At 34.2% G+C, this 26226-nt stretch overlaps 1 protein-coding gene across 3 annotated transcripts in view; it reads right to left on the bottom strand.

The window, feature by feature from the left end:
• Positions 1-23923, bottom strand: part of LOC106871728 (uncharacterized) — a 29262-nt gene extending 5339 nt beyond the window's left edge. Inside the window, exons 1-7 of one of the 3 annotated variants that reach the window (XM_014918340.3) lie at positions 22817-23923; positions 10375-10720; positions 9385-9508; positions 7897-8064; positions 6382-6513; positions 2324-2470; positions 22-163 (exon numbers count right to left, since the gene is read on the bottom strand). In XM_014918340.3, coding sequence (XP_014773826.1) covers positions 22-163; positions 2324-2470; positions 6382-6513; positions 7897-8064; positions 9385-9508; positions 10375-10706 — 1045 coding nt within the window. In that variant the 5' untranslated portion in view covers positions 10707-10720; positions 22817-23923. Of the gene's footprint in view, positions 1-21; positions 164-2323; positions 2471-6381; positions 6514-7896; positions 8065-9384; positions 9509-10374; positions 10721-20488; positions 22143-22816 lie in introns of those variants that run through there. The other 2 variants (XM_014918339.3, XM_089347993.1) reach the window with 2 other exon arrangements.
• Between the last annotated feature and the right edge of the window lie 2303 nt (positions 23924-26226).

Below are 26226 nucleotides of genomic sequence, written 5' to 3'. Positions count from 1 at the left end.
AAAAAACACCAATTTAATCACCTTTCTTCGCTTTCCTTGACTTTTTAGCTGTCTTACTAGAATCATCTTTTGTGGACTTTCTCTTCCTGGTCTTTTTCTCAGTTTCATCAGTGGCTTTATCGCCATCATCTTTTTTCTCATCACTACCGTTCTCACCAGCATCCTGATATTAAAATAACAAACAAAATAAAACATCTTTCAAAAACTTCTATCCTAACCCTTTTGTTACTATATTGTTAACTAAAATACACCCGAGTGTTTCAAATGACTTAGCAACAGGTTCTAACATAAATCTTTTCCAGAATTTTTGTCTCAAATCTACTTTAATTACAGGTAAAACCTGAACGTCATTTAAATTTTGTTGAAATATCACTGCATAAAATGAGTTATTAGTCAATATGATATTATATAGCTTACTTACTAAATGCCATTTATGACAAAAATAATTAATTTCATGCAGTTTATCTTCTTCCCTTTGTTTACATTTTGTGCAGCAATTAGTTCTGGAATGAACCAAAGTAAATAATCCATGGGTTTTAATCATGATGATGACTGATGGGATGCAGTTTGTTCTCAAAATTTTGGAAGAGAAATATTTTAAAGGCCTTTGTTTCATTTTCTTTCTAGAAATCACTGCTTTCAGTACTGCTGTTTGATTGCTTAGACACTTGGAAATTGAAACAGCCAGTTCAAAGTCCACCTCTTAGTTGTATTTCAAAATAATTTGGATTTGCTATTACTAAATCTGAGGCTTATATAATTTTAAAAAAGGAGTAGAACAAAAAAAGAAAAAAAGAGGTGGAGTGAAAAGATTATTAAAAAATGTTGGACAACACAAAATAAATAAAATGGTCTCAGGTACTTTACACCATGGACTGTGTTGGGTGGCTCAGTAAAAGCAACAAAGAAACACACAAATTGTATTCTGTTGTGTGAGACAATAGTCTCACAGATACCAAAAGTGCTAATGTGTTCACATTACTCCCCCCAAAATTTCCCAGTGACTAGGCTAAATGAAAGAAAATGCATTAATCCTGAAGCAGAGTTGAATATTTTGTCTAATGAGTTAATGTAACAGCCGAAGTGGGATATGAATGGATAAGCTTGGATGACAACTGTAGTATGTCTGTCATTCAACCACTGTTCAAGTATTTTTCACAGATTTCTCAGAGGCACTTAGGTATTTTATTTTCTTCTGATGTTGCTGTTTAATCCTTGGCCAGTCTTTATTCAGCAGAGCAACGTGTAAAGGCATTCAGCTGAGATCATTTCTGTATTTTAATCAGACTAGTAGATGTAAAGCTAATTTATCTAATGTAATTTTTTTAGAATATGGTAGTTTGATTTTTAGGAGATTTAGCTGCTATTTCTAGCAGGTCAAGAACATATGTAGAAACTTCCTTGATGACCTATAATGCTTTTGTTTTGAAGGGGAGGGGGAAATGAAATTATGAGAGAATGTATGAAATGGTCACAACTCTATCCAAATCATTGTTAAAAAAGTATGTGAAGCAAAGACATTTGTTCTGTGGTACCTGCTACATGAGCGAAAATAGATACTTTTACATGAATACAAGGATTCAAGTTTAAAGGGGATCAGAATTAAACTGTAACATTCATGTTTTTCCCTAGAGAAATTAGGACTAAAAATTGTTTACAAAGAGCATATATTTTTACATGGTAATCACTGTACAAAAGATACAACAATATCAACACATTCAGTTTATTCAGCAACCACAACATTTGCTAAACTATTACCACTAAATTGTTCTCATCTACTGGAAAACAAAAGAGCCAATGAGGGTACTTCTATGGCTACACGATCTACTAGAAATAGCAACTAAAATATCTTAAAAAAGAAGGTAATATAATCTTGATACATTATGCCCTAAAAAAAATCATATGGTCATAGCTGGAATGCCTTAGATCAGTTTTTTTTTTAAATTAGAACTGACCAGTATTAGGGCTAAACAATAACTGTAGTTGGATGGAAATGTGGATGTCTCTATACACAAAAGGTTTTTTTTAACAATCTTAAAGGATTGATTGCACTAATTAACCATGATGGAATACAGCAAGTTGCTGATTGTGCCCTCAGTTCACATTCATTAGCATCAAATGAACAAGAGGATAAATCTTGGGATAAGACACCAGTCATTTGCAAACAACATTCCCAGGCAACCTGAAGCTTGTTCCCCATACTTTCTATCTGTATACTGTCCTGTCCAAAGTGACAATGCAACAATCTCTGATGCTAATCCACTCAGCTAATTCTATCAATTGAAAGATTAGAAATGAATAAAATTGAAACTGTTTTAATTACTTCAGATTTAGCAGTTTCATCAGCAGTACCATCACTTTTTTTATCTTCGGATCCACTTTCTTTTTTCTTAGATTTGACAACTTTGGCTTCTTCGGAGCTATCTGGCAAGGGCAGACGATAGAAGCCACAATAACCAATTCCTCGAACCTGAAAATGAAGGATTCAGTACAGAAGTTATATAAATACTCAGGTAACAGTGTAGATCAGTTACATATTATAAACATATATAAATGTATACAGGAGATTGATATTCAGTGTTAAATGTCATACACTGGCACATAAAGGTAACAGTGGAGGTTGTCATTCATTATCCAGTCTAGCCTGGAGTTTTGTTATTGTTATTATTATTATTATTATAAACTGTGGAGGGAACCTGTGGAAGAAGTAGATCCAGGAAAACATGATCTTCAAACATTGAGCCTCATGGAAGCAATGACAAGTGATCAAGACCTTTGGTGATATGCCATGTTTGAGAAGACTTGTCAAGCCAAGTGAAACCATAGTCACAGGCACACAAAAAACGCCCTTTGAATGTTAGGCCTCACAGAGGTGATAAGTGACTGAGACCTTTGGTGATATGCTGTGCTTGAGAAGACTCGTCAAACCAAGCTGATGCTGGTGCCACGTAACTGGCACCTCATGCTGGTGGCATGTAAAAAGCACTCATTACATTCTTGGAGTGGTTGGCATTAGGAAGGGCATCTATCTGTAGAAGCCATGCAAATCAGATAGGGACTTGGTGTAGCTCTCCAGCTTACAAGTTTCAGTCAAACTGTCTAACCCATACCAGCATGGAAAGCAGATGCTAAATAATGATGAAGATTATCCTTAGTGCATCAAACAAAATGCTTAGCCACATTTCTTCTTTGTCATTCATCTTTTCAGGGTCGAAAAGAAGGGACCTATGCAATTGACTAACTTCTTTCCCTAAAATTGCTGGCTTTATGCCAAAACTTGAAACTGATTAGCCAGCAAGCTCACAGAATCATTAGAGTATTTGAAAGTATGCTTTATGGCATTTGTTTCAACTCTTCACATTCTGAGTTCAAATCCCACTAAGGCCTTCATTAGTGTCGATAAAAAGTACTTGTCATGTATTAGGCTTCGATGTAATTGACCTGTTCACTCTCCTCAAAATTAGAATTATTACCTCTGCCTTAGCGAAAGTGGAGGTATTGTTTTCAGTTGTGTTTGTTTGTTTGTTTGTCTGTTGACAAGATATCTCAAGAACCGCTGGATGGATTCGGATGAAACTTTCAGGGATGTTAGGCCTCGTGACTGGCACTAACTGATTAGATTTTGGGATTGATCCAGTACCAGAGAAGGATTCTGGATTATTTTTCCTGTTTTTTTACTTAATTTTTGAGAGCGGTCAGGTTCATTTTTAGTATTCTCATTGGTGAGAGCAGTTTAGTTTATTTCAGATATTCTCATTTTAAAAAAGCATCTCTGGCTAATTGTTGAGAGGACGTTGGTGTTGCCTTGGTGGAGATTTGCGCTCTCTGAGTGGTCTTGCTATTATTAGTATTTGAAACACCAACTCTTTAACTGATATCTTAATAGTTCAGATACTGGTCACTCTCATATTTGAGACAAACCACTTGAATAAATTAACTCATACAAACAGAATTCCAACTAATTTAATTCTGTAGGCAAAACCCATAAATAGTCCAGATCATCATCATCATCATCGTCATCGTCTGACGTCCACTTTCCATGCTGGCATGGGTTGGACAGTTTGACTGAGGTCTGGAGAGCCAGTGGCTGCACCAGGCTCCAATCTGATCTGGCAATGTTTCTACAGCTGGATGCCCTTCCTAACGCCAACCAATCCGAGAATGTAGTGGGTGCTTTTTACGTGCCACCAGCACGGGAGTCAGTCAGGTGGGCCTGGCATCGATCACGTTCAGATGGTGCTTTTTATGCGCCACCGGCATAAGAGCCATTCTGTAGGTACTGGCATTGCCCACGAATGGTTGGTGCTTTTTACATGCCCACCAGTACAAGAGCCAGTCAGGTGGACCTGGCATCGATCACATTTGGATGGTGCTTTTTATGTACCACTGGCATGGGAGCCAGTCAGAGGAAACTGGCCACAGCTACGATATTGGTTTTACTTGACTCAACAGGTCTTCTCAAGCATATCATATTGCCTGACGCATCAGGGGTATTTTTAACAGGGCCGGACATGAGTGGCTGCGGTCTCACTTTAGTTGCCAGGTTTTCTCAATCACAGCATATCTCTAAAGGTCCCGGTCTCCCGTCATTGCCTCTGTGAGGCCCAATGTTTGAAGGTCATGCTTCACCACCTCATCTCATGTCTTCCTGGGTCTACCTCTTCCACAGGTTCCTTCTACAGTTAGGGAGTGGCACTTCCTCACACAGCTGTCTTCTTTCAAACATAACATGACCATACCAGCACAGACGCCTCTCTTGCACACCACATTTGATGCTTCTTTGTCCAACTTTTCTCTCAGTGTGCTTACACTTTGTCGTGTATGCACACTGACATTACACATCCAACAGATCATACTAGCTTAATTTCTTTCAAGCCTATGCATGTCCTCAACAGGCATGGTACATGTTTCACTGCCATGTAGCATAGCAGTTCACACACATGCATCATACAGTCTACCTTTCACTCTAAGCGAAAGGCCCTTAGTTGCCTGAACTTTTCCCAGGCTATTCTTGTCAACACTTAACAAGAAGTTTTTACTTTAATGGCTTAGTAAGAGGAGGAAGTTATTTGTTAGTCCAGACAGCTAGCCAGAATGCTCGTAACAGAAAGGACTCTACAAGATACTCAAGGGACAAGCAATGATGTTAAACTGGGTTAAAGATTAATTCTACCATCCAGTTATCTCTGACACAACATTGGTTGACCCAAAGATTATGGTAAAAGGCACTTTCTCAAAGTACCATGCAGTACAATGTGATTTAACCCAAAACAGTATACTCGTGAAGTGAACTTCTAACCCATGCCTGTGCCCACAAGTAAAGAGATAGACATGCATGGGCAGTGGGATTTGATCTACATGAGGCTCCCTAGCTTCGATTAAACTGAGGTCACTCATTCTATTGGCAAACTCTAAGTAATCTATAGACACTTCCCATTTACTAATGAAATGCACTTCAGTATATCTTCACAGACACATTGTACTGCATGGTACTTTGAGAGGAGAGGAGTGCAAACAAGACCTGATCAAATCAATGAAAGGCAGAATGGAATTTGTATGTTAAGAACCAGACAAAATACTTCAACACATTAAGTCTAGTACCTTACTGTTTTTAACAACTCCTTATTCCTTTACTTTGTAATTATTACTATACATACAATAACAGTCACCTTTCACAACATATCATTGGTCACTTTGCTATCTTCCCAGTTCATCTGCTTATTTCAAATAATTCCAACTAATATGTATTTTCAGTTTGCATCTGATAATCAAATACATACTCATCAACATAAAAAGAACCTAACTTCAAAGAATTGAATTAACTCCCAGTATATTATAGTATTATTTTATAAACTCTGAAACATGAAAGTTAAATCAGGTCTATTAGGATTTGAACTTAGAATAGGGTCCCCTGGCTAATACTAATCACATTTAAGCACATAACGAGAGGTTTTTATGGTACCAGCACTAAAGAGATTGCCATGTAGCTTGCAAAAATAAGATCCCTTTCAACTGAATGGGACTACAGTAGACAGGGAAGCAGCTTTATGCTAGGAGATAAAAGGGTAAAGCCTAAGCGATGGAGTCAGAGAAGAACAGGTTTCTTGCTGTAAAGGAACTACATAGTTCCTCACATAAAAGAAAAGAGTGGGAGTGCCTAGGATAGAGATGGAAAGAGATAAAAAATAATGGTGATGAGGTGTTGGGGTGGACTCTCAAGGTACAAGGTGAGTAAAAGTAGTGGGAACAGGAGAACAAAGTAGAAATTGCAAGAATAGGGTGAGTAATAGATTGTTAGAGATCAGAAATGAATGGGTGGGGGTGAGTATAGTGAAGAACAAGAATTGAGGGATGAGAAGTAGGAAAGAATAAATCACTTACCAATTGAACGGAACCAAATCGAACACCTCGCTCAAGAGCAACTTTTAGAAGGCCTGGTTTTAAATCAACCCGGAGGGCAGGATATTTTGCCCCAATATACTGTTTCAACCAATGAAAACGAACGCCTTTTTTCTGAACCACTTTGTTAAGTAAAACCACAAATAAACTGACAGTGTATAACAACCATGTTTGATATAATCAATGATTCATATTACTTTGGTATTATTGGTAACCTTTTAACTTAATTCATTATTTAATCTTCATCCTTCATATAATTCCTTTTACAATGTTCCCACCAAAGCAACATATGCCCCACCCCTCCACAGCAGAAACAGTGCCAGCTTGGGGAAAGTTAGCTCCATTTACAGTATTATTTTTTTTTGTCAACCAAACACAAAATACTGAGTAATGATAAAAATTGATGGTGTTCATGTTGGTTCCAAAGAGTCATTAATATGAAAAAGGGGAAAGCTTAAAAACAAGTATTGAAACTGTATCACAGCCAACTTTGAGAAAAATGAACAATCTAGTTATTGTTATAACTATGGACAATCTACTTATAAATACAGAAAAAGATAAGGGCTCATTTGAAGCAACACAGCTGCATCACAGTTTTGACTCAGTCAACAGGTACTACAAAAATACTATTGTGGTGAAGACAGCAACTAGGTAGCAGACACAGCAGGATTAAACAATAAGCTCTCAGTGAGAGAAATCTATAATATGCTTTTAGATACCACTTGCAACAACTTTCACTTGACTTAGTGTCAACTGCAGTCATCACTTCCTGCTTTGGGCTTTTTTGAGGGAATATATTTGTGTAGTTGCACAATCTGCTAAAAATAGCAATCACATCTCCCACAAATCATGCCCAAATATATATTACAATAATACTGAAGTTAACAGCACTTGCTCAATCATCAAAGTTAAGTAAGTAGCTATAATAATAGTCTCTTCAGTGAAATAATTATTCTTGTTTCTATGACATTTTTATGGCAAACAAAATTTCATATATCTGCGTCAACTTTCTACAACTTAATAAAGCATACATATGTCATAGTATGATCTAATAACTTTTCATGTTGTAGTTGTATAAGCATCACTGTACAATATAACTTAATAACTATCATGTGTCTCAGTACTATGATTTGTCAACTATATACCTGTCTCAGTGCTATAAATTACTAACTACACTTGCCACAGATGTGTAACGTGTAACAAAGAACAGCCATACAGTACTCCTGTAAAAACACCCAGCAATAACCAATACATACAGCTTGCAGGTTCTTAAGCTATTAAAGTGTTAACTAATCACAATTTCAAGTTTTTCCTCTTCACAGCAAACTAACTTATTCCACTTTGTAAACTTCTTTTTATTTCCTATTTGACAACATCATTAACTTCCTTGGATTCTACTGTTTCATTAAATGAAATATGTTTGCTCAGTTTGATTCACAAAAAGTTTTGTAAAACAGGAATATATGAATGAATGAAAAGACAGAAATAAAAGGATACAGGATTTCCTGACTCTTTCAGAGCTTCATCAATAATGTCTTTCATTTTTAATCGCAATGATTCAGCTTGCACTGTTGGTTTTTTCTTTGGTTTCTTTTCTTTTAACAAACCTTTATAAGCCGAAGTTTCTTTGATGCCAATACCTTTTCCAAATTTCTGGCGCACAATCTAGACATTTGAAATATTAATTATTCATTGATTAATTTATCATATAGGTAAGACATTCCATATAAAAATCATACTTATCAAATATAAACAAAGCGTTTTAAATAATCTAATTTGGTGATGCTAGAAGTAAAATACAAAGTTAATCAAGTACACACCATTATCATACATGTAAGCCATTGAACTAGAAAAATACTCCAGTTTATGTTTATATAAACTATTAACCTAGTAGTAACATACAACTATATATAGATCATTAAACCAAATAGTAAGAAACTCTTAAATGTTAAAATTAGGTAATGAAACTTACCTAATTTATACATAATGGTATAAGATACCTAATGTATTGATTGTATAGAAACAGGAGTAATAATGGTTTATCTGTCATGTGTGTTAAGTTCAGATGACACCAACTTCTATAGCTGTGATATATAATATATCTTCACATGAATCATATATTGATATATCATAAACCATCAATGACTTTCATATTTCAGCTAAGATTTCTAACAGTAATATTTACTGTATTACGCAATGATCTTTCAATTCTTAGGAACAGAGTCATTAGATTATGTATAATCTGTCAATATGCATGGCTTAATACAAAATAAAAAAAAGCTTGTGTTTTCAAGGATAGTCAAGGGTTACATATAGAACATTACTTGAAGTATTACAAAGTAGTCAAGTACATATAATTCTTCAAATATTAGTCAAAGCAATACACCAAATTTGATAAAGAATTAAAGTATTGTGTAAAAATAAAGAGAAATTAAATAAAATTAATAAGATGAATTGTTGATGTAGATCAAGAAAATCTAGGATTAAATTGGCAGTGTAGATACTCTAATGTAGAATTGTTAAATAGGTGACAATAATAAAGTATAACAGAATCCACTTCCAAGTAACTAACTTAGTAAATAGTAAACCTCATTTTTTACAGTAAACATAAATTGATAAACAGTAAACCTCGTCTTCAGAGAGGAAAGATTTTTCAATACATTTATATTATACAAATATATGCATTAGTGACCTAGAGAAAAAGGACATTAGACTTAACTTAGAAGTAAAAGTTACTACTTCATCATAGTATAACATCCACCTTCCTTGCTAGCATGGGTGGAACAATGAATACTTCCACTAATAAGAACCTGATGACAATTGGAGGTTACCTGATCAAAACATGGTGTAGATTTTTTTAAATGTTTCTACTATGAAAATGAGATCAGTAGCCAAAAAAAAAAAAAAAAAAAAAAAAAATTAATCTTATTACCAACTCACCTCAGACATATATTTAGATATTTAAGAAATTAGTCAAATTATTACCTTTTTAAAGTTAGGAATATCCACAACTTTGGATGCATCTAACTGACATGTTTCGGCATAGTAATCATAGAGTATTAACATTGAAATAGATGTACTGTCTCGCTCTTCAAAGTTATCATCAAGCCTAAAATGAAAAATTAGTGTAAAACATAAAACTATAACTGCAGTGAAATATATAGCTTGATATCAAATAAGAAAGATACAAAATAAAGAATTCAGAAGTTTTAGTAAAATTTGAGAACTATAGGCATGTCAAAAACTTAAACAAATTAAATGTAGAGGAAAATAGATGTTACTAATAATATATATTAAAATAAGGATTGGTTACAGAATAATTTGTTGTATAATTAACAATGAAAATGTGGAAATTTTCATTGCTTACATTAGTATGAGGCCACAAATGTATTAGTGGTATATTACATTGAATCTGGTGGCGGTGCAATGGCCCAGTGGTTAGGGCAGCAGACTCGCAGTCATAGGATCGCGGTTTCGATTCCTAGACCGGGCGTTGTGAGTGTTTATTGAGCGAAAACATCTAAAGCTCCTCGAGGCTCCGGCAGGGGATGGTGGCGAACCTTGCTGTACTCTTTCACCACAACTTTCTCTCACTCTTTCTTCCTGTTTTCGTTGTACCTGTAATTCAAAGGGGCCAGCTTTGTCACACTGTGTCACGCTGAATATCCCCAAGAACTGCGTTAAAGGTACACGTGTCTGTGGAGTGCTCAGCCACTTGCACGCTAATTTCACGAACAGGCTGTTCCGTTGATTGGATCAACTGGAACCCTCGACGTTGTAAGCGACGGAGTGCCAACAACAACAACATTGAATCTGCTATTGGTATATTTTGATGAACTCAAATGAATAAAAACGAAATGTTAATATCATCAGAAAGAAAAAGAATGTAGCAAAATATAAGAAATCTCTCTGGCCAGCATTCTATTAAATTCTACCACCAAACATTCTCAAATTAAGAAATATTAAAAGACAAACCATTCCATCAACTTGAGCTCAGCAGCAGGAACATTTCTTTTACGTTTTTCTGTCAAAACTGTATCATCTAATTTGGAAAGAATCTTTGACCCAGCTCCACCTGATTTCGCTGTCTCAGTGGTAGTAGGCTGCTTGGCTTTATTCTTTGTGTCTGTTTTAGTGGGAGTAGCTGCTGCTGTACTGGATTCAGATCGGTTTGAAGCATCTTCATCTGCTGCAGATGGTGTTGCAGTGGATGCTGCTGTGCTTGCTGCAGCAGCTGCTTTAGATTGTTGTGCAGTCTTTTCAGCAAGGTATTCTGCTGTCACTCTCTTGAGTTTGATGGCTGGCATGGTGCAATATAAAGCTGGAAATAAGAAAATAAATATTTTTAATAACAACATGCAGTTATTAGAAAGAAATTTATTTTAATTATAAATGATGTTGACGAAGCCATTTCTACACTATACCATCACCTACATAAACTTTAAAGGAAACTTCCTAACAATAACAAAGCACATCATATCTGTATAGCTACACCATCCTCACCATAATTTTTGTATGCTTCAACACATCTGCCTATATATGAAGGTCTCATCATTTGTTCTGATCCTATGCTTTGACATTATACTACACAGATTATTATTTACAACCACAAAATGCATCATGCAGTGATCAATTTTACTCAGCAACCTCCCTGACATTATCTGATTTCGATGTAATTTACATGGCACCATCACATTTCTATACCATATATCTAAATCATATATGTTGCATTTCTCAGTCACCTATATAAACACCATCACTCTTCTACAAATATTGCATAATTCACTTTATTCTGTAAAATGTCTTACATTCAACTGATAAGTGAAATAATTAAAAAGTTCAACATCAGCACATAACTTTCCATTTAAATCATCATATCTAATACAAACATACTCTTTAATGAGGAGATGATACAGTCAACTCTATTACGTAGCTGATACTAATTTTGTCAACACTAGCAGAATAAAAGGCAAACTTCACTACAGTAAAAAAAAAAATGAACTAAAACAAAGTTTCATGCTTTCCAAGTTCTGGTGTTCTATTTTATTCTTTAAGCTTTAAGAAAGAAAGAAAGAAAGAAAGAAAGAAAGAAAGAAAGAAAGAAAGAAAGAGAGAGAGAATAATTTCACTTCAGACTTGTTGCACTTTAATGACTATTAAGACACAAATCTTTTGGAAAAGAGCCCCACTTAAACTTGATAAAATATTTTTGATGTCAATATATTTCTTTATGAGAATATAATTTTGGAGTGAGTGCTATTATTGGCAAGGAAAACTTACCGAACTTTAGACAATAACTTAGTTACCTCCCTTGTTATACAACTATCCTGAATGCATAATCTGTTATTTGCACAATACAAAACTGATGCAGTATACCAGAAATGTATTGAAGCTAAGTGAGAACGAAAAAATATCCATTGAAATAGTATACAGTGACTCGTAGAAAACCACAACAAATTATTTATTATTTATTTTGCAGGCATCTAAAAACATTAGCCTTGATGATCATTTGAGTTGAAAGGAGTCCAACAAGATAATGATTTACAATTCATAAAAAAAACTTGATAGGTTACTTAAATGAAAGCAAAGCTAACTTCATTAAAAGGTAGTGACACTGAAAGTACCCATTCTTAATTTAGGAGCTAGAGAGAACTTATATTTCCAATATATAGTTCTTTCATTTTACTTCTGTTGGTAATAATTTGAGAAAAGGCATGAATATCACAACTTCTCTCTCACAAATACCACTAAAGATGATCCCTTGTTTATCACAGTTATCTTGACAAATGATTCTGTTTACAAGTAAAAGTATGTGACCAAGTTATCAGGGTGTTGAGATCACAATCATAAGGCTGTAAGTTCAATTCCTGAACCAGGTGGCACTTGTCTTCTTAAGCAAGTCACTTCATTTCAGGTTACTCTAGGATAATAAACTGAAAATAAATTCCAGCAGAGTGCTGGTGCAGCCCTCTCTCCTCCTAGCAGTTATATCCTGGATGTTCACTGGTTTCAAGAATGGGAGACTGAGAGGGTGTCTACATCAGCTTATGATCACAAAGGCACTTAAAACAATTTGCAATAGCATAGTACACGCTACCAAGTAATACTCACTTGCAAGTAATGGCTATGGGTTTTTTTTTCTCTGACATGGATAAATTTAGTCTCTTTGATTAAACAAGTTTGGAAAGAAGGTGTGTATAACTAATTCAACCAAAGTATATTATTAATATTAATTTAAGTGGTTCTGGAAAGATGAAAGGTAATTAACCCAAGTGGGTTTTGAACAATTCAAAATATTGAGATATATTGTAAGTTATTTATAATCTATTTTTGGAATTTGATAAGACTATTTAGCAGTACTTGTCAATAAAGGCTGCATGGTGAAGGTCTCTATTTGAAATGTTAGGTATTTCCATTTACAAACTATATGAAAATGACTCAATTTCCTGCTGTAGAGCCATTAGTTTTGGTACTCCATTTTAGAGGGATGCAGTTAAAACTTTTACCTGGACTTGTATATAATAGTAGCTTAGTTAACTCCCTTGTTATTTTGCTTGCTTTCTGAATTCCTGTATACTTGAGTCAATGGTTACTTAACTTGCAAAGAATAATAGCAGCCAAATTTACAGTCAACCATTTTCCAAAAAGAGAGGGCATGTTAGATAATGTAATTTAAGATGCACCCTAAAAAGACAGGATGGTCATGGCTGGAATGGTATGGTCGTAGGTATATTGACCAATGTTGTCAATTCCTTTAGATCAATAATACTTTTTAAAAGCATATAAAAGCATAGTGGGATAGATCTCTAAGTGTCCACTAAAATTGAACACAGAATTACATTTAGTTAAAAATACCCTCCTTACATACTATGTAGAGGTTGTTTACAGTCAATATTTTATTGTTACTTACTTCAAGAACCCTGAAGTGAAAGTCAAAACCCTACCTCTAACAGTAGGATATAGATGGAACTTTAAATATTATAAAACATCTGGGTTAATCAGATGTTTTACATATTTATATGAATTGTAGTGAATCGCAAATAGACAGCTCCAATGTTCACCAAGGCTATTGTTTACGGATGCTTAGTTAGTTTCTCTTGCCTTGGTTATTACATGCTCATAGACAAGCTCTGACACAGTAAATCTAGCCATGTCTATCTCATCTTCGATTCAGATAATACATATAAAGCTGCATTTAAAACATTCTCAAGGGAAGTATAATACTAAACTATTGATCAAGAGGGATGAAATGAAAACTCAACAAGACCATTAAAGTTAAGATCTTGTCACAAGAAATAGTCTTTCTATAGGTGTGTATCATTATTATTACTTAAGTAACAGAAAAGTGGGATGTAAAATACACCATTTTGAAAATTGGCCGTTGCCAATCCCGCCTGACTGGCCTTCGTGCCGGTGGCACGTAAAAGCACCCACTACACTCTCGGAATGGTTGGCATTAGGAAGGGCATCCAGCTGTAGAAACTCTGCCAAATCAGATTGGAGTCTGGTGTAGCCATCTGGTTCACCAGTACTCAGTCAAATCGTCCAACCCATGCTAGCATAGAAAGCGGACGTTAAACGATGATGATGATTATGATGATGATACCTATGTCCTCAATTCAAATCCTACTGAGAGAAGTAGGGAGAGCTTTATTGCACATGTAAGTTCAATAAATTATGATCAGACATGGACTGGGGCCAAATTAAAGTGGTCTTGCACTAATGAGAAACATCGTTATTATATTTATTACACTGCTCAATAAAGTTTGAATAAACTTGTGTTAGTGAAATTTAATAACATTATAACTCAAAGTCCATCTGATGCCTACTAAATTAGAAAAGTAAATTGGAAATATCTTACAAAACTATCAACATACTGAGAGAGAGAGAGAGAGACAAATGGAGTGACAATGGTTGTGAAGTTAACAGGCTGGACAGCTGATCACATGGTAATATGGTCAAATGTCATCATCATTCAACGTCTGTTTTCCATGCTGTTTTCATGGAGAGCTGCCCAGGCTCCATCAGTCTGATCTCTATGGCTGGATGCCCTTTCTAACATCAATCACTTAACAATGTGCTGGGTGCTTTTACATGGCACTAGCACAAGTGCCTTTTGTGAGGCACCAGTATGAGTGTTTTTTATGTGATGCTGGCGCAAGTACTTTTTATGTGACACTGGAGTAAGTACTTTTTATGTGACGCCGGCGCAAGTACTTTTTATGTGACGCTGGCACAAGTACTTTTTATGTGATGCTGGCGCAAGTACTTTTTATGTGACGCTGGCGCAAGTACTTTTTACGTGATGCTGGTGCTAGCGCTTTTTACATGGCACCAGCACATGCCATACTACTAATTCTGCTTTAACCATTTTGCCTTCAATGGGAATGAGAAAGAAGAAAACAATAACTCCTTACTATTACTCTTATCAGAAATATCATTTTATTAAATGTTTCACTAAAATTTACCACACAAATCTTAAATCATGGAACAGCACTGCAACCAATGCATCAAACATACAATTTAAATTGCCAAAGAAAAAACAACTTGAAAATTATAAAAGAACAGAGCTCTTGAATTAGCTTATTGTTTTCAACATGGATTTTGAAAAAATCAACAGCTATCAATTGGAAAAGTGAAATTGACTGTTTTTACAAGAGATATACAAAATATCAAAGAGGTTCTCTCCTCCCAGCAAGAAGTGATCCCATCTTCAATATAAGTTAGTTTTATTAATCTCTGAAGTTATAAACCACTAAAATACAAAATACAACTAGAAAAGCAGAAATTTAAATCTCATTAGGTATAACTTTCAACTCACACACTAGCTATTCTGATAGGTAGTAGATTGATAGGCATTCCTAAGGGACAATCTACTGATAAACTTTGTGACTGGAGTAATGCTCCACTCAGGCAGTGGGTAGCATGGTGATAGAATAGTATAGTAGATAGGGCAATAAGATTTAAACCATGGGCCTGGGAGGAACGAGTAATGCTCCACTCAGGCAGTGGGTAGCATGGTGATAGAATAGTATAGTAGATAGGGCAATAAGATTTAAACCATGGAGGAACAAAAAAAATATAGAGAGTAGCAAGCAGCAATATATAAAAAGTAGTTAGTAGCTAGGAAAAACCTGAAAGGAAGAGGTTGGCTAATCTTCTCTAATGCAAAGTTAGGAGTATAAAGTATAACAGAATGTCACTGAACAGAGATCTCATCTAAATAGCAATAGCACAATTAGTCTGGGTGACAGAGATAAGAAAAAGACATGAAAGTGTTACTGAGAGGTTGTAAACGCAGAATATAGAAATATCATGGATTTCTTAAAATGAAATCAATAAAGGAGATAACTGTATAAGTAAATTAAATGATAATAGTAAATCAAGTAAGGACATGCAGGGACAGAAAGCAATAGGTCCTTCAGGATTAGTTGTGAAGATGCTGAAAATTTAGAACATATATAGTGCCGCTGGACTGGCTCCTGTGCAGATGGCACGTAAAATACACCATTTTGAGCGTGGCCGTTGCCAATACTGCCTGACTGGCCTTCGTGCCATTGACACGTAAAAGCACCCACTACATTCTCGGAGTGGTTGGCGTTAGGAAGGGCATCCAGCTGTAGAAACTCTGCCAAATCAGATTGGATCCTGGTGTAGCCATCTGGTTCACCAGTCCTCAGTCAAATCGTCCAACCCATGCTAACATGGAAAGCGGACGTTAAACGATGATGATGATATAATTACATGTTTAATTAATCAAGTAGAAAGGGTGTTATTTCTAATGATTGACTAAAAAGTCATGACAAATAATATATACCGGATAGCTTAAGTATGATACTTTGAGTTGATACTAGAATGTAGATTTCCAGATGCCATATTTCTTGTTAGATATGAAGGTGATCTGTAGATAGAAAGGTACTGAGAAAACAAAGTGTAGATGAATTGTTTGTCAAGATATCTATGAGAGTGCTGCAAGATTTAGGTTGACAATGAGTTTAAAGAGAACTTTAGTGTAAAGGTATGTTCACTAGAACTGTCTCAACATCTATTGATATTTGGACAATAGTATAGTATATCAAGATTGTATACTCTGAGTAAGTTTTATATACTGGTAACTTGATGCTAGTTGGTGCTAGAATCTAACAAAAATTTATAGTCCAAAGGTCTAAATATTAATATGAAAAATATAATGTACTAGTTGGTAAAGGAAGGCACAAAATTGTAATGACAGCTGAAAAGTGGCTTTGCTCAATATTTAGAAACCTGATACAGTGTACACTATGTGAACAATGAAGACACACTAAATGCAGTGAAATAATAGGAAAATTAATCAAGATACAGGAATTAAGTAGTTGATAGGTTCTGTGACCTATGTGACTTAACTAGTGAGGTTGTAGGGAAAACTAGAGTAAACACGTGAAAAATGTTTAGTGAGTTATCTCTGTTATCAAAATAGGGCTCTTGTATATAAAACAAATTGTATGCAACATATATAAGAAGGGCAATGCTATGACAGTGAGGCATGAGGCATTGGTTGTAGATCTGTGAATGCTGGAGAGAAATGAGTCAAGTAAGGTTTACTGGACGTGTAATTTTAACCTACAGGAGAGGTAGAGTACAAGTATGTGGTGAACAAGAGACTGGGTAATACATATAGGTACCAGCTGAAAAGTACAGGAGACCTATCAATCCTGGGCAAGTGTTGCGCACACTCTTAATGTAGATCTTCCTACTGGCTCAGGGATAGTACACGTTTTAGCCTATTTGATCATAAAAGTTCTAGACTGCAGATTGAAGATTCACATTCACAACTTGCCGCCATGAAACTCTGGCTGCCAAGACATCATAACAAATGACATCAAACCTAGCTTCAGCTTTTGATATACTAACTTTGACTCAATGAGTTAAAGCTTTTCAATAAGTATTATATTATATATATAACTATGTATATGCATATATAACACTGAAAAGTATTATATATAACTATATATGCGCATATACCAATACCAAAAGGTAGTAACTGTTAGAATATCTGGCTGTAGATTACTTAAATTCATTCAATCTAAAATCAATAGTGAGATATTTAAAAAAGTGTCCTTGGCAACCAAAAGGGCAAGGGGCTCAGCCCCTTGCCCTGCCCCTTCGCTGGTAGTATACTGTGAACCTTCCATTGTATAGGACACTATTCTGTGGAAGGTAATAGTTCGAAATCCAATAGTATATAGAATTAAGTGTACTGCCAATGATACAATAACACAGCTGTGGGATCTTTTTTAAAACGGGGGCCACATTTTTCATTAACGAAACACTTTGAAACTTGGAACACTGGTAGAATGTGTCATATAAAACATCTTTTTCTCTTAGTCTTCTTAAAAAAAAAAGAAATCCATAAGTTATTCCATGTTAAAGTTGTCGTATTTCTATAATTTCAACCAATCACTGACGTCCATTCAGCCGATATACATTAAGTGCCGACTACATAAACAAACGATTCTGAAACAATTAACCCTAACCCTAACCCTAGGGTTAGGGTTAAAGCAAATTTAAAATGAAAAAAGCAAATAAAACGAAGGTATGGAGATTAAATACGCTTTACATCGCTTAATCAGCCAAAGGAGTAAATATAAACAACTGAATACTTGTCAGTGATTGGTTGAAATTATCGAAATAAGACAATTTTTTACATGAAATAAATCCGAATACAAAAATATTTTTCTGTTCTATAACACAAAATAGATAAGTATACGAAGTTTGAAAGTCTTTCCGTACCAAAAACATTACGTAAAACATTAATGAAAAATGTGGCCCCCGTTTTAAAATAGATCCCAGCTGTGGTTGACAAACTTATTATTCTGATGTTTTTTTCATTTGGTCATTTCAACTCTGCACAAACACAATGAAAAATGTATTGGCACATGCATGTACAACATATTTTGATGACAATGAAGCATGTAGACTCCACAATTCCACAACATGTGTATTGAACAAACACACACATATAACGTTCGTGTGCACGCGTGCGCGAACACACATATATAACACATACGCAGAAGTTGTTTATTATGATTATGGATGGTATCAAAATGTTATCAAATAGTTATTGTTATTTAAAAGGCTCCGTCTCAAAATAATCACAACAAGCAACGGTATGTGTGTGTAACGCGCATACATACAGGCACATACGTATATTCTTATTAACTTGATTTGAACATCAAAATATATCACCAGGCAACATTAAAAAATGTGACTAAAAAATATACATCAATGAAGAATTTTAGTCAGATATCCGCCGCGCTCTCTTACACACACAATCATGGCAACTCCCAAATAATTTAAACAAAATTTCAGAGTAAAATGGAGAATGAGCAATTTTTTCTTCTTTATGGTACGTCTAAATAACAAGTACTAAATAATTAGAAAATAAGAGCCAAACAAATTTTTAAAGTGAATAAAATGAATTCAGGTCATTGTTGGGAAAGGGTGTGACGATAAACTTTAGAGAAATTGAGGGGAGGGGCAAGTAATCCAGAAAGATAATCTGGCAGTATTGGCATAATTCAACACAGGTGTGTGTATATAAATCCTCGATTGTTTAATCTAGACAGGTAGTGAAAAAGCACAACATCTCGTGGTTAGTAGCGCCTGTTCGCACTTCAACTAGCCGAGAAAGGATTCGAATTTTTTTTAATGAAAACAAACAAACAAATAAGTGTATTTATTTCAAAACAAAAAATAGCTTATAAACGTTTCACCTATTTAATGGGGTTGTAATGGTGGAAATTACAGAAAAATAAACAACGTCAATTTATTCTAGAAAGCAAAAAAAGAAAAAAGAACTATAGTGTCGATAAAGGAAGGAGTCTGTTTACTACATGGATATGGAAATCAATAATGTTGGCAGCGATATGTTTACGTTGATTACATTTGTCATATATCAAGATACGATAATTTAAAATTAGTATTTTCTCTAAATAATATATCGTGGTCGCTAAAAATCAGGGGATCAAATATAATTCTTTTTTAGAAAAGCATATCTCTCTCTGTATATATATATTGATCACTATAATCGTGGTGAATCCCAATCTGAAATTCTACATTAATTCCACTGAGCTACTAAGTTCCCATTTGCTGCTATAAAACAGCACATTCTCCATTATATGAAATATTGGAATATACCGTACAACGGTCTATCCGCCCCTTTATTACATTGTGTTACATGACTACTGACTGATGTCATGAGAGCGGGGCAACACTTGGAGCTGAAAGGGTTTATGCACACATAAAAATAAGGTCAATAGGCAGTAAGTATCCGAAATGGAATACTCTTGTACATTACAGCGTACGCTAATATATATATATATATATATATATATATATATATATATATATATATATATACATATATATATAAGAGATGGATGGTGTAGTATGTCCATGTTAAACAACGATTACTTCCAATATGTTTAGCAACAGAACGAAATGAAAATACTGCAACAGAAATCAATAGCATCGCTTCAGAATTTATACGCGCGCGCGAATGAATGAGACACGTTAGCAGTTGATATAACATCAAAACTTTTAACAATTTAGATTTTGAAAAATATATCACTAATATCTGAGCTAGAGTATTGAAATTAAACACGCAACACTGGCTAACATTATTATTTCTTTTCGAACAAATCAAATAAATTTATCAATTATGCACAACGTTTCATCGGAGAGATGAGGTAAAAATAAACACGGGTGAATGTAAACAATTCTTAAGATTTCGTGAAACACGTAGATAGTATATATAACAAAATTATAAGACTAACGACGAGGGAGCCTTTACGTGATCACTCAATCTACTAAAAATAGCTGTTAAATGTTCTTCTAAATATTCCATCTTAAAAAAGGGACATACTGGAAAATAAAATTATGGTAAAAAGAGAAAAAAAATTAATGTTTGATCACGGCTGAAACGCTATTGACTGATGGTAAGTTTGCTTGGCCACTGCAAAATAGGGCTAAACAATGTAAAGCGAGAAAAATATAGCAACTGTGCAAATTTTAGTAGTTGGTGTAAATTTCACCTATAAAGTATACACACATATTTTTATTTTCGTTCCTCAAGGATCGCACGTAGTGAGGAACTACGAGTAGTGACGGAGGCTTCTCACGAATAAACTATATATTGAGTACTTCTGTTTGTGTATCCGAAAATCACCACCAGCGATGTAAGCGAAACTGAGTAGTTTACAATGAGACCTCTGGTTATTGTTGTTTACCCTTAACGTAAACCACGATCGAGCAAACCTATAGTTAAAGGCCTGCCAACCACGATCATATCGGCCTTTTTTTTTTGTCTTTTAGGATATACTATCCAATATTTTAATATATTAAAAATGTAAGGTGTGATTTAGCTGCTATCTCTAGCAAGTGCAACAATCACGTACAGGCTCTCTCGTAAACTTGGAGAGAAATTGGTTGTGGAGGAAAGCGAAAATAGAATGGTTGGAACAGAAATATATTACATTACTGGCAGAAAATATTCGGAGTATTTAACTAAAACGTAACATCAGGTGAAAACTAAACACACACACACACTACACATATACATGCATATGACAAACAGACTACGTTTGTGCAGGTGGTGGAGTTTACTAACCGTTTTAATTACATATTTTTATATTTTAAAAAGCTATAAATATACATATGTTGTGGATAACTATCTGTTGAAATGCTTTATAAATCATTACTTCAGAAACTTTAATGGGATTCCTGTGAATAATGCTTCAGCAATTCAGTTAACCAGCAACAAATGATCTTATTTTTAAAACATAAACTATGCATTTAAGGAAGGACTGATAGCGACTCCACTAGCAAAGAAATCCTTGAATGGTTGTATTATTAATTCTTTTGAACTTCATGGTCCTAATATAAAAGGATCACTGCAAGATATATATGTGTGTGTGTGTGTGTGTGTGTGTGTGTGTGTGTGTGTGAAACTGAAATGAAAGTATCAGCAACTAGTTATTTAGACCCAAGTGCATTAGCGTGGGCAACCAGCTAGGTCAGGTTCCTTGGTAACATACATAAAAATATTAAGTGTAATGAAATTACCACAAAATTCACAAATATGGAAGGATTGTTTTCATTTAGAAAATTCGCTACTACACACTCACACAAACAAGATCCTTATAACAGATTTGTCTTTTCTGTAATTCAGTATTTTTGTAAATAGTGATGGTCGCCCATAAACACTATGTTTGACACTCTTGCTAATCGGCAATGTTGAGGTCTGTCAGCGCTGACAGAACAGTCCTTTGATCAATAGACGTTCCAGCTATAATCGTCCCCGTATTTAATTCAAACAGTGGCATCGAAGACTACACTATTCAATGTCCTACATTTTAACGAAGAAGGTAGGATGTCGTTTAAAGATTTGGCTCTTCCTTCTAGCAGATAGAGAGGCCATGAAGAGGATCACTAGTCGTTTAGTCTCCACTCTTCCTTCTAGCAGATAGAGAGGCCATGAAGAGGATCACTAGTCGTTTAGTCTCCAATCAGCCCTATGTCCAAATGCATTCCAACCGTGACCACCCATCCAGTCTTTATGTATATCTAGAATCATTATCCAATGTGGCCTTCCCCTTTTTATGTGGGGTGTGACGTGGAGATGGGGATACGATTTCTAGTGGGTTAGCGACTACATAGAGGCCTCCTTGTTTAGTTGCAAACAGAAGTAGAATTTCCAAAGGAATAACAGAAATGCATGTTCAGTAAGCGTTTACAATTTAGAAGAAACTATGCAAAGATACAGACATGATGAGTATTTGATTGTTGTTTAACCCCAAATCAGCAAACCTGATTGAGAAAACCTATGATCAAAAACATTCGAGCTGCGACCATCCATCCCGCCCTTTTTCATTTCACAAACCTAATGTGTATGGGATGACATCATTCAACGTATCCTGTTTTTAGCACTATAGGGAGTGAGTTGAAGGAAATTTGTAAACTATTTCTAGCTAATCGAGCGAAAAACGTAACGGCCCCTTCTTTGGCTCGTGGTGAAATCAGCAAAATCGCGGGAAAGTATGTATTAGTAAGAAAAGTATAACAATAGATGAAATGAAAGCGAAGGTAATTAGTAATGTTGAGACATTGAATTAGCAAGGGAGAAGACAGACAGATAACTAGATCGAGGTGTATGTACGTGTGAAACAGAACGACGACGGCAACAAGCGTGACTAGTAGCCATTTTGAATACTAATCAGCAGATGACCTTTCGTAATGACACACATTTTGACGTCATTTCAGCACTATACTGATGGACAGCAGACGTTATTTTCATTGTTTGCAGTCAGAAAAATGCTCAAGCCAATCTGTCAGACCATAAAGAAATATACAATCAAGGGAAAAAAGCATCATTTCTTACCGTGTTGCTATTAATTAAGACAGCAAAACGTGCATTCAAAGATTCAGGGCTGGTTGAGAGGAAAACAATGATGGTGCCAAGATCTGACCAATAGGGAGTGCAGAGAGTAGATTTATGTAAATTAGCAACTTGTACAACGTCGTAGTTGTGATAGTAGTAGTGACAGGAGGAGGTCGAAAAGAACGGGTAGGAGGAAATAAACATACGTGGGAGGAGGAAGAAGCTAAGATGTAGGAGGTATGACGCGCAACGAACACAGTTAAACACGCACACTTATAAATACATATTATAGATATATCCTATGAATATAACGGATAGATATCAATGGGAAAAAAAGAACAGGACCGCAGTTAAATGGGATATACACGCGCGCACACACATACATATATAGAGTATCTCGAAATGATGTTGCAAATTTCAACCAAAGCGATACATAACAGCAACATCTGTATACAAGACTGCTTGCATGGCCTAAATATCAAAACCCCCACCAGCCACTTTTATTTTACAAATGAATAAATTATGAATAGTTATGAAGAGAAAGAAGAACCTACAGTAAGACTAAAAGCAACACAATATGTAAATTTATATAAAAATATACACATATTTACATATAACACACATGCACACATATTTACATGTCTTCATATTTTGTAACTATTTATATACGTTTTTAAAAATCTCCTACGAAGTTAAACGAAAAACCTCGGTCTATGCTAGAAATGTATATTGCTAGACAGTCTAAACAGAATAAATGAAGCAGGTATATGTAAATGAACAAAGTTGCATGCAAGATTTCTATGTGAACAAGGAAGGCAGTGAGAGTTTAGCTAAAAAGCGCCATTATCAACTGACGCGAATCTTTTTCTTAAATCAATTCAGCAAAAACATCCTGCAAAACACTACTTGAGAAAAATAAACAGATGGCAAGGTGAGATGAAATAGCAAAAAGAGAGTAATTGAACGCAGGTAAAAAAAAAATTAAAAACTCTCTAAAGCATCGGCGGAAATTTGTGAATAGTTAAAGAATTATTAATTTTCTATCACCTACCTGAAGCCGGAGATAAAATAAAAGCAAACGAAGAGTTGAATATCTGCGAAGGGACTAAGTGAGACAGAAAACACACACACACACACGCACTTACAGACTCACATACTTACAGACACACACATATAGACTGAAAGTGAACCACTATAAACTTGACGACTACATTCACACAGTCGAACCATGGAAGAACACTTTTTCCCGTGACATCATCGCAACAAACCTGTGCTTTCGTCATGATTGCCATTTCGTTAAGGAGACAAGACCCTGTCAGATATTTTGAAATAAAAATCTCCCAAGAAATTTTCAATGTTTTTTTCTCTAATTTCTTTAGCCATAATTTTTCACAGCAATTTTTATCTCAGAAAAATATTTCATCCCTAGCTTTCATTTTATCCAGAATAATATATTTTGTATATCATATTTATTTATCAAATGGCCCTTCATTTGGTTAAAACTAAGAATGATATAACAACACTGGTTTAAATTTTCGTCCATATTTTTACATTCACAAATTAAAAAAAAATAGTTTCTCCACAAAACCAGTATTCAAAAAATCCATAGAATAAATTGGGATGGAAAACTAGACACTAATATTTTTTATAACTAATTAACACCAATTATCATATGTGTTACAGTAGTAGGAATATGTGCACCCAATAAATAACTTAACATTAAAAAAAAAAATCAATGATAAATGGTTAGAAATTTAAGAATTAAAATATGTATTGCAGAATTGGAAAAATACAACATATTTTCAGTCAAACAGAATGGGTAAATTTCATGAGCAATTCCTGAAAATATTTGAAAAATTTCCCACATTAAACAGAAGTTAAACCCTTGTATGTTTATGTTTATATCTTGAGATTTCTAGGTAGACATATATACACATGACAATTTATATAATCATGTGTGTGTCTGCCTAAAGATCTCTAGGTACACAAACACAACTATATGTATATACATACACATACATATACAGAGATACATATATATACATACACACATATATATATATATATATACATGTACATACACATACATATATATATATATATATATATATATATATATATATATATATATATATATATATATATATATATGCATACACATATGTATATATATATACATACATACACATATATAGATACATATGCATATATATATATACATACATATATATTTATATACATACATATATACATATATATATTTATACATGCATATACATACGTATAAATACATATACATATAAATATATACATACATACATATGCATATAAATATATACGTATACATTTATATATACATACATACACATATATATACATACATACAAATATTTGTATATATATACATACATATAAATATATACATGCATACATATACATATAAATATATACATAAATATATATATATATATACATATAAATATATACATAAATATATATATATATATACATACATGCATACATATACATATATATATATATATATATAGATATATATATACATTCATATATATATATATATATATATATACATTCATATATATATATATATATATATATATATATATATATACATACATACATATATACATACATACATATACATATATATACATACATATATAAATACATATATATATATATATCTACATATATATATATATATACATATATATATACATACATATACATGTATATATATATATAAATTTAGTAAATGGAGTAAAACGCATATGTTAACTGAATACTTTTATTTCCAACATATGTTTCGAAGATTACAAATTATACCTTCCATAGGAATAGGTGATGTTGATAAGAATGTAATCTTCTCTTCAGGGACATGCATGGGAACCAGCTTAAACGTATGTCCGAGTTAATTATTAACTAGGAGAAAATAAATACATATAATAACCCTAACCCTACACACTCTGAGTGGTTGGCGTTAGGAAGGGCATCCAGTTGTAGAAACTCTGCCAAATTTAGATTGAAGCCTGGTGTTGCCATCTGGTTTCACCAGTCCTCAGTCAAGTCGTTCAACCCATGCTAGCATGGAAAGCGGACGTTAAACGATGATGATGATATATATATATATATATATATATATATATATATATATATATACACTTTTACACTTTTACTTGTTTCAGTCTTTTGACTGCGGCCATGCTGGAGCACCGCCTTTAGTCGAAGAAATCGACCCCAGGACTTATTCTTTGGAACCCTAGTACTTATTCTATCGGTCTCTTTTGCCGAACCACTAAGTTACGGGGACATAAACACACCAGCATCGGTTGTCAAGCGATGTTGGGAGGACAAACACAGACATACAAACACACACATACACATATATA

The sequence above is a fragment of the Octopus bimaculoides genome, chromosome 2 (assembly GCF_046866305.1).
Source record: "Octopus bimaculoides isolate indiv1 chromosome 2, ASM4686630v1, whole genome shotgun sequence".
NCBI classification, from domain to species: Eukaryota; Metazoa; Mollusca; class Cephalopoda; order Octopoda; family Octopodidae; genus Octopus; species Octopus bimaculoides.
The sequence above is the reverse complement of the archived record's forward strand: the minus strand, read 5'-3'. Positions and strand labels throughout refer to the sequence as shown.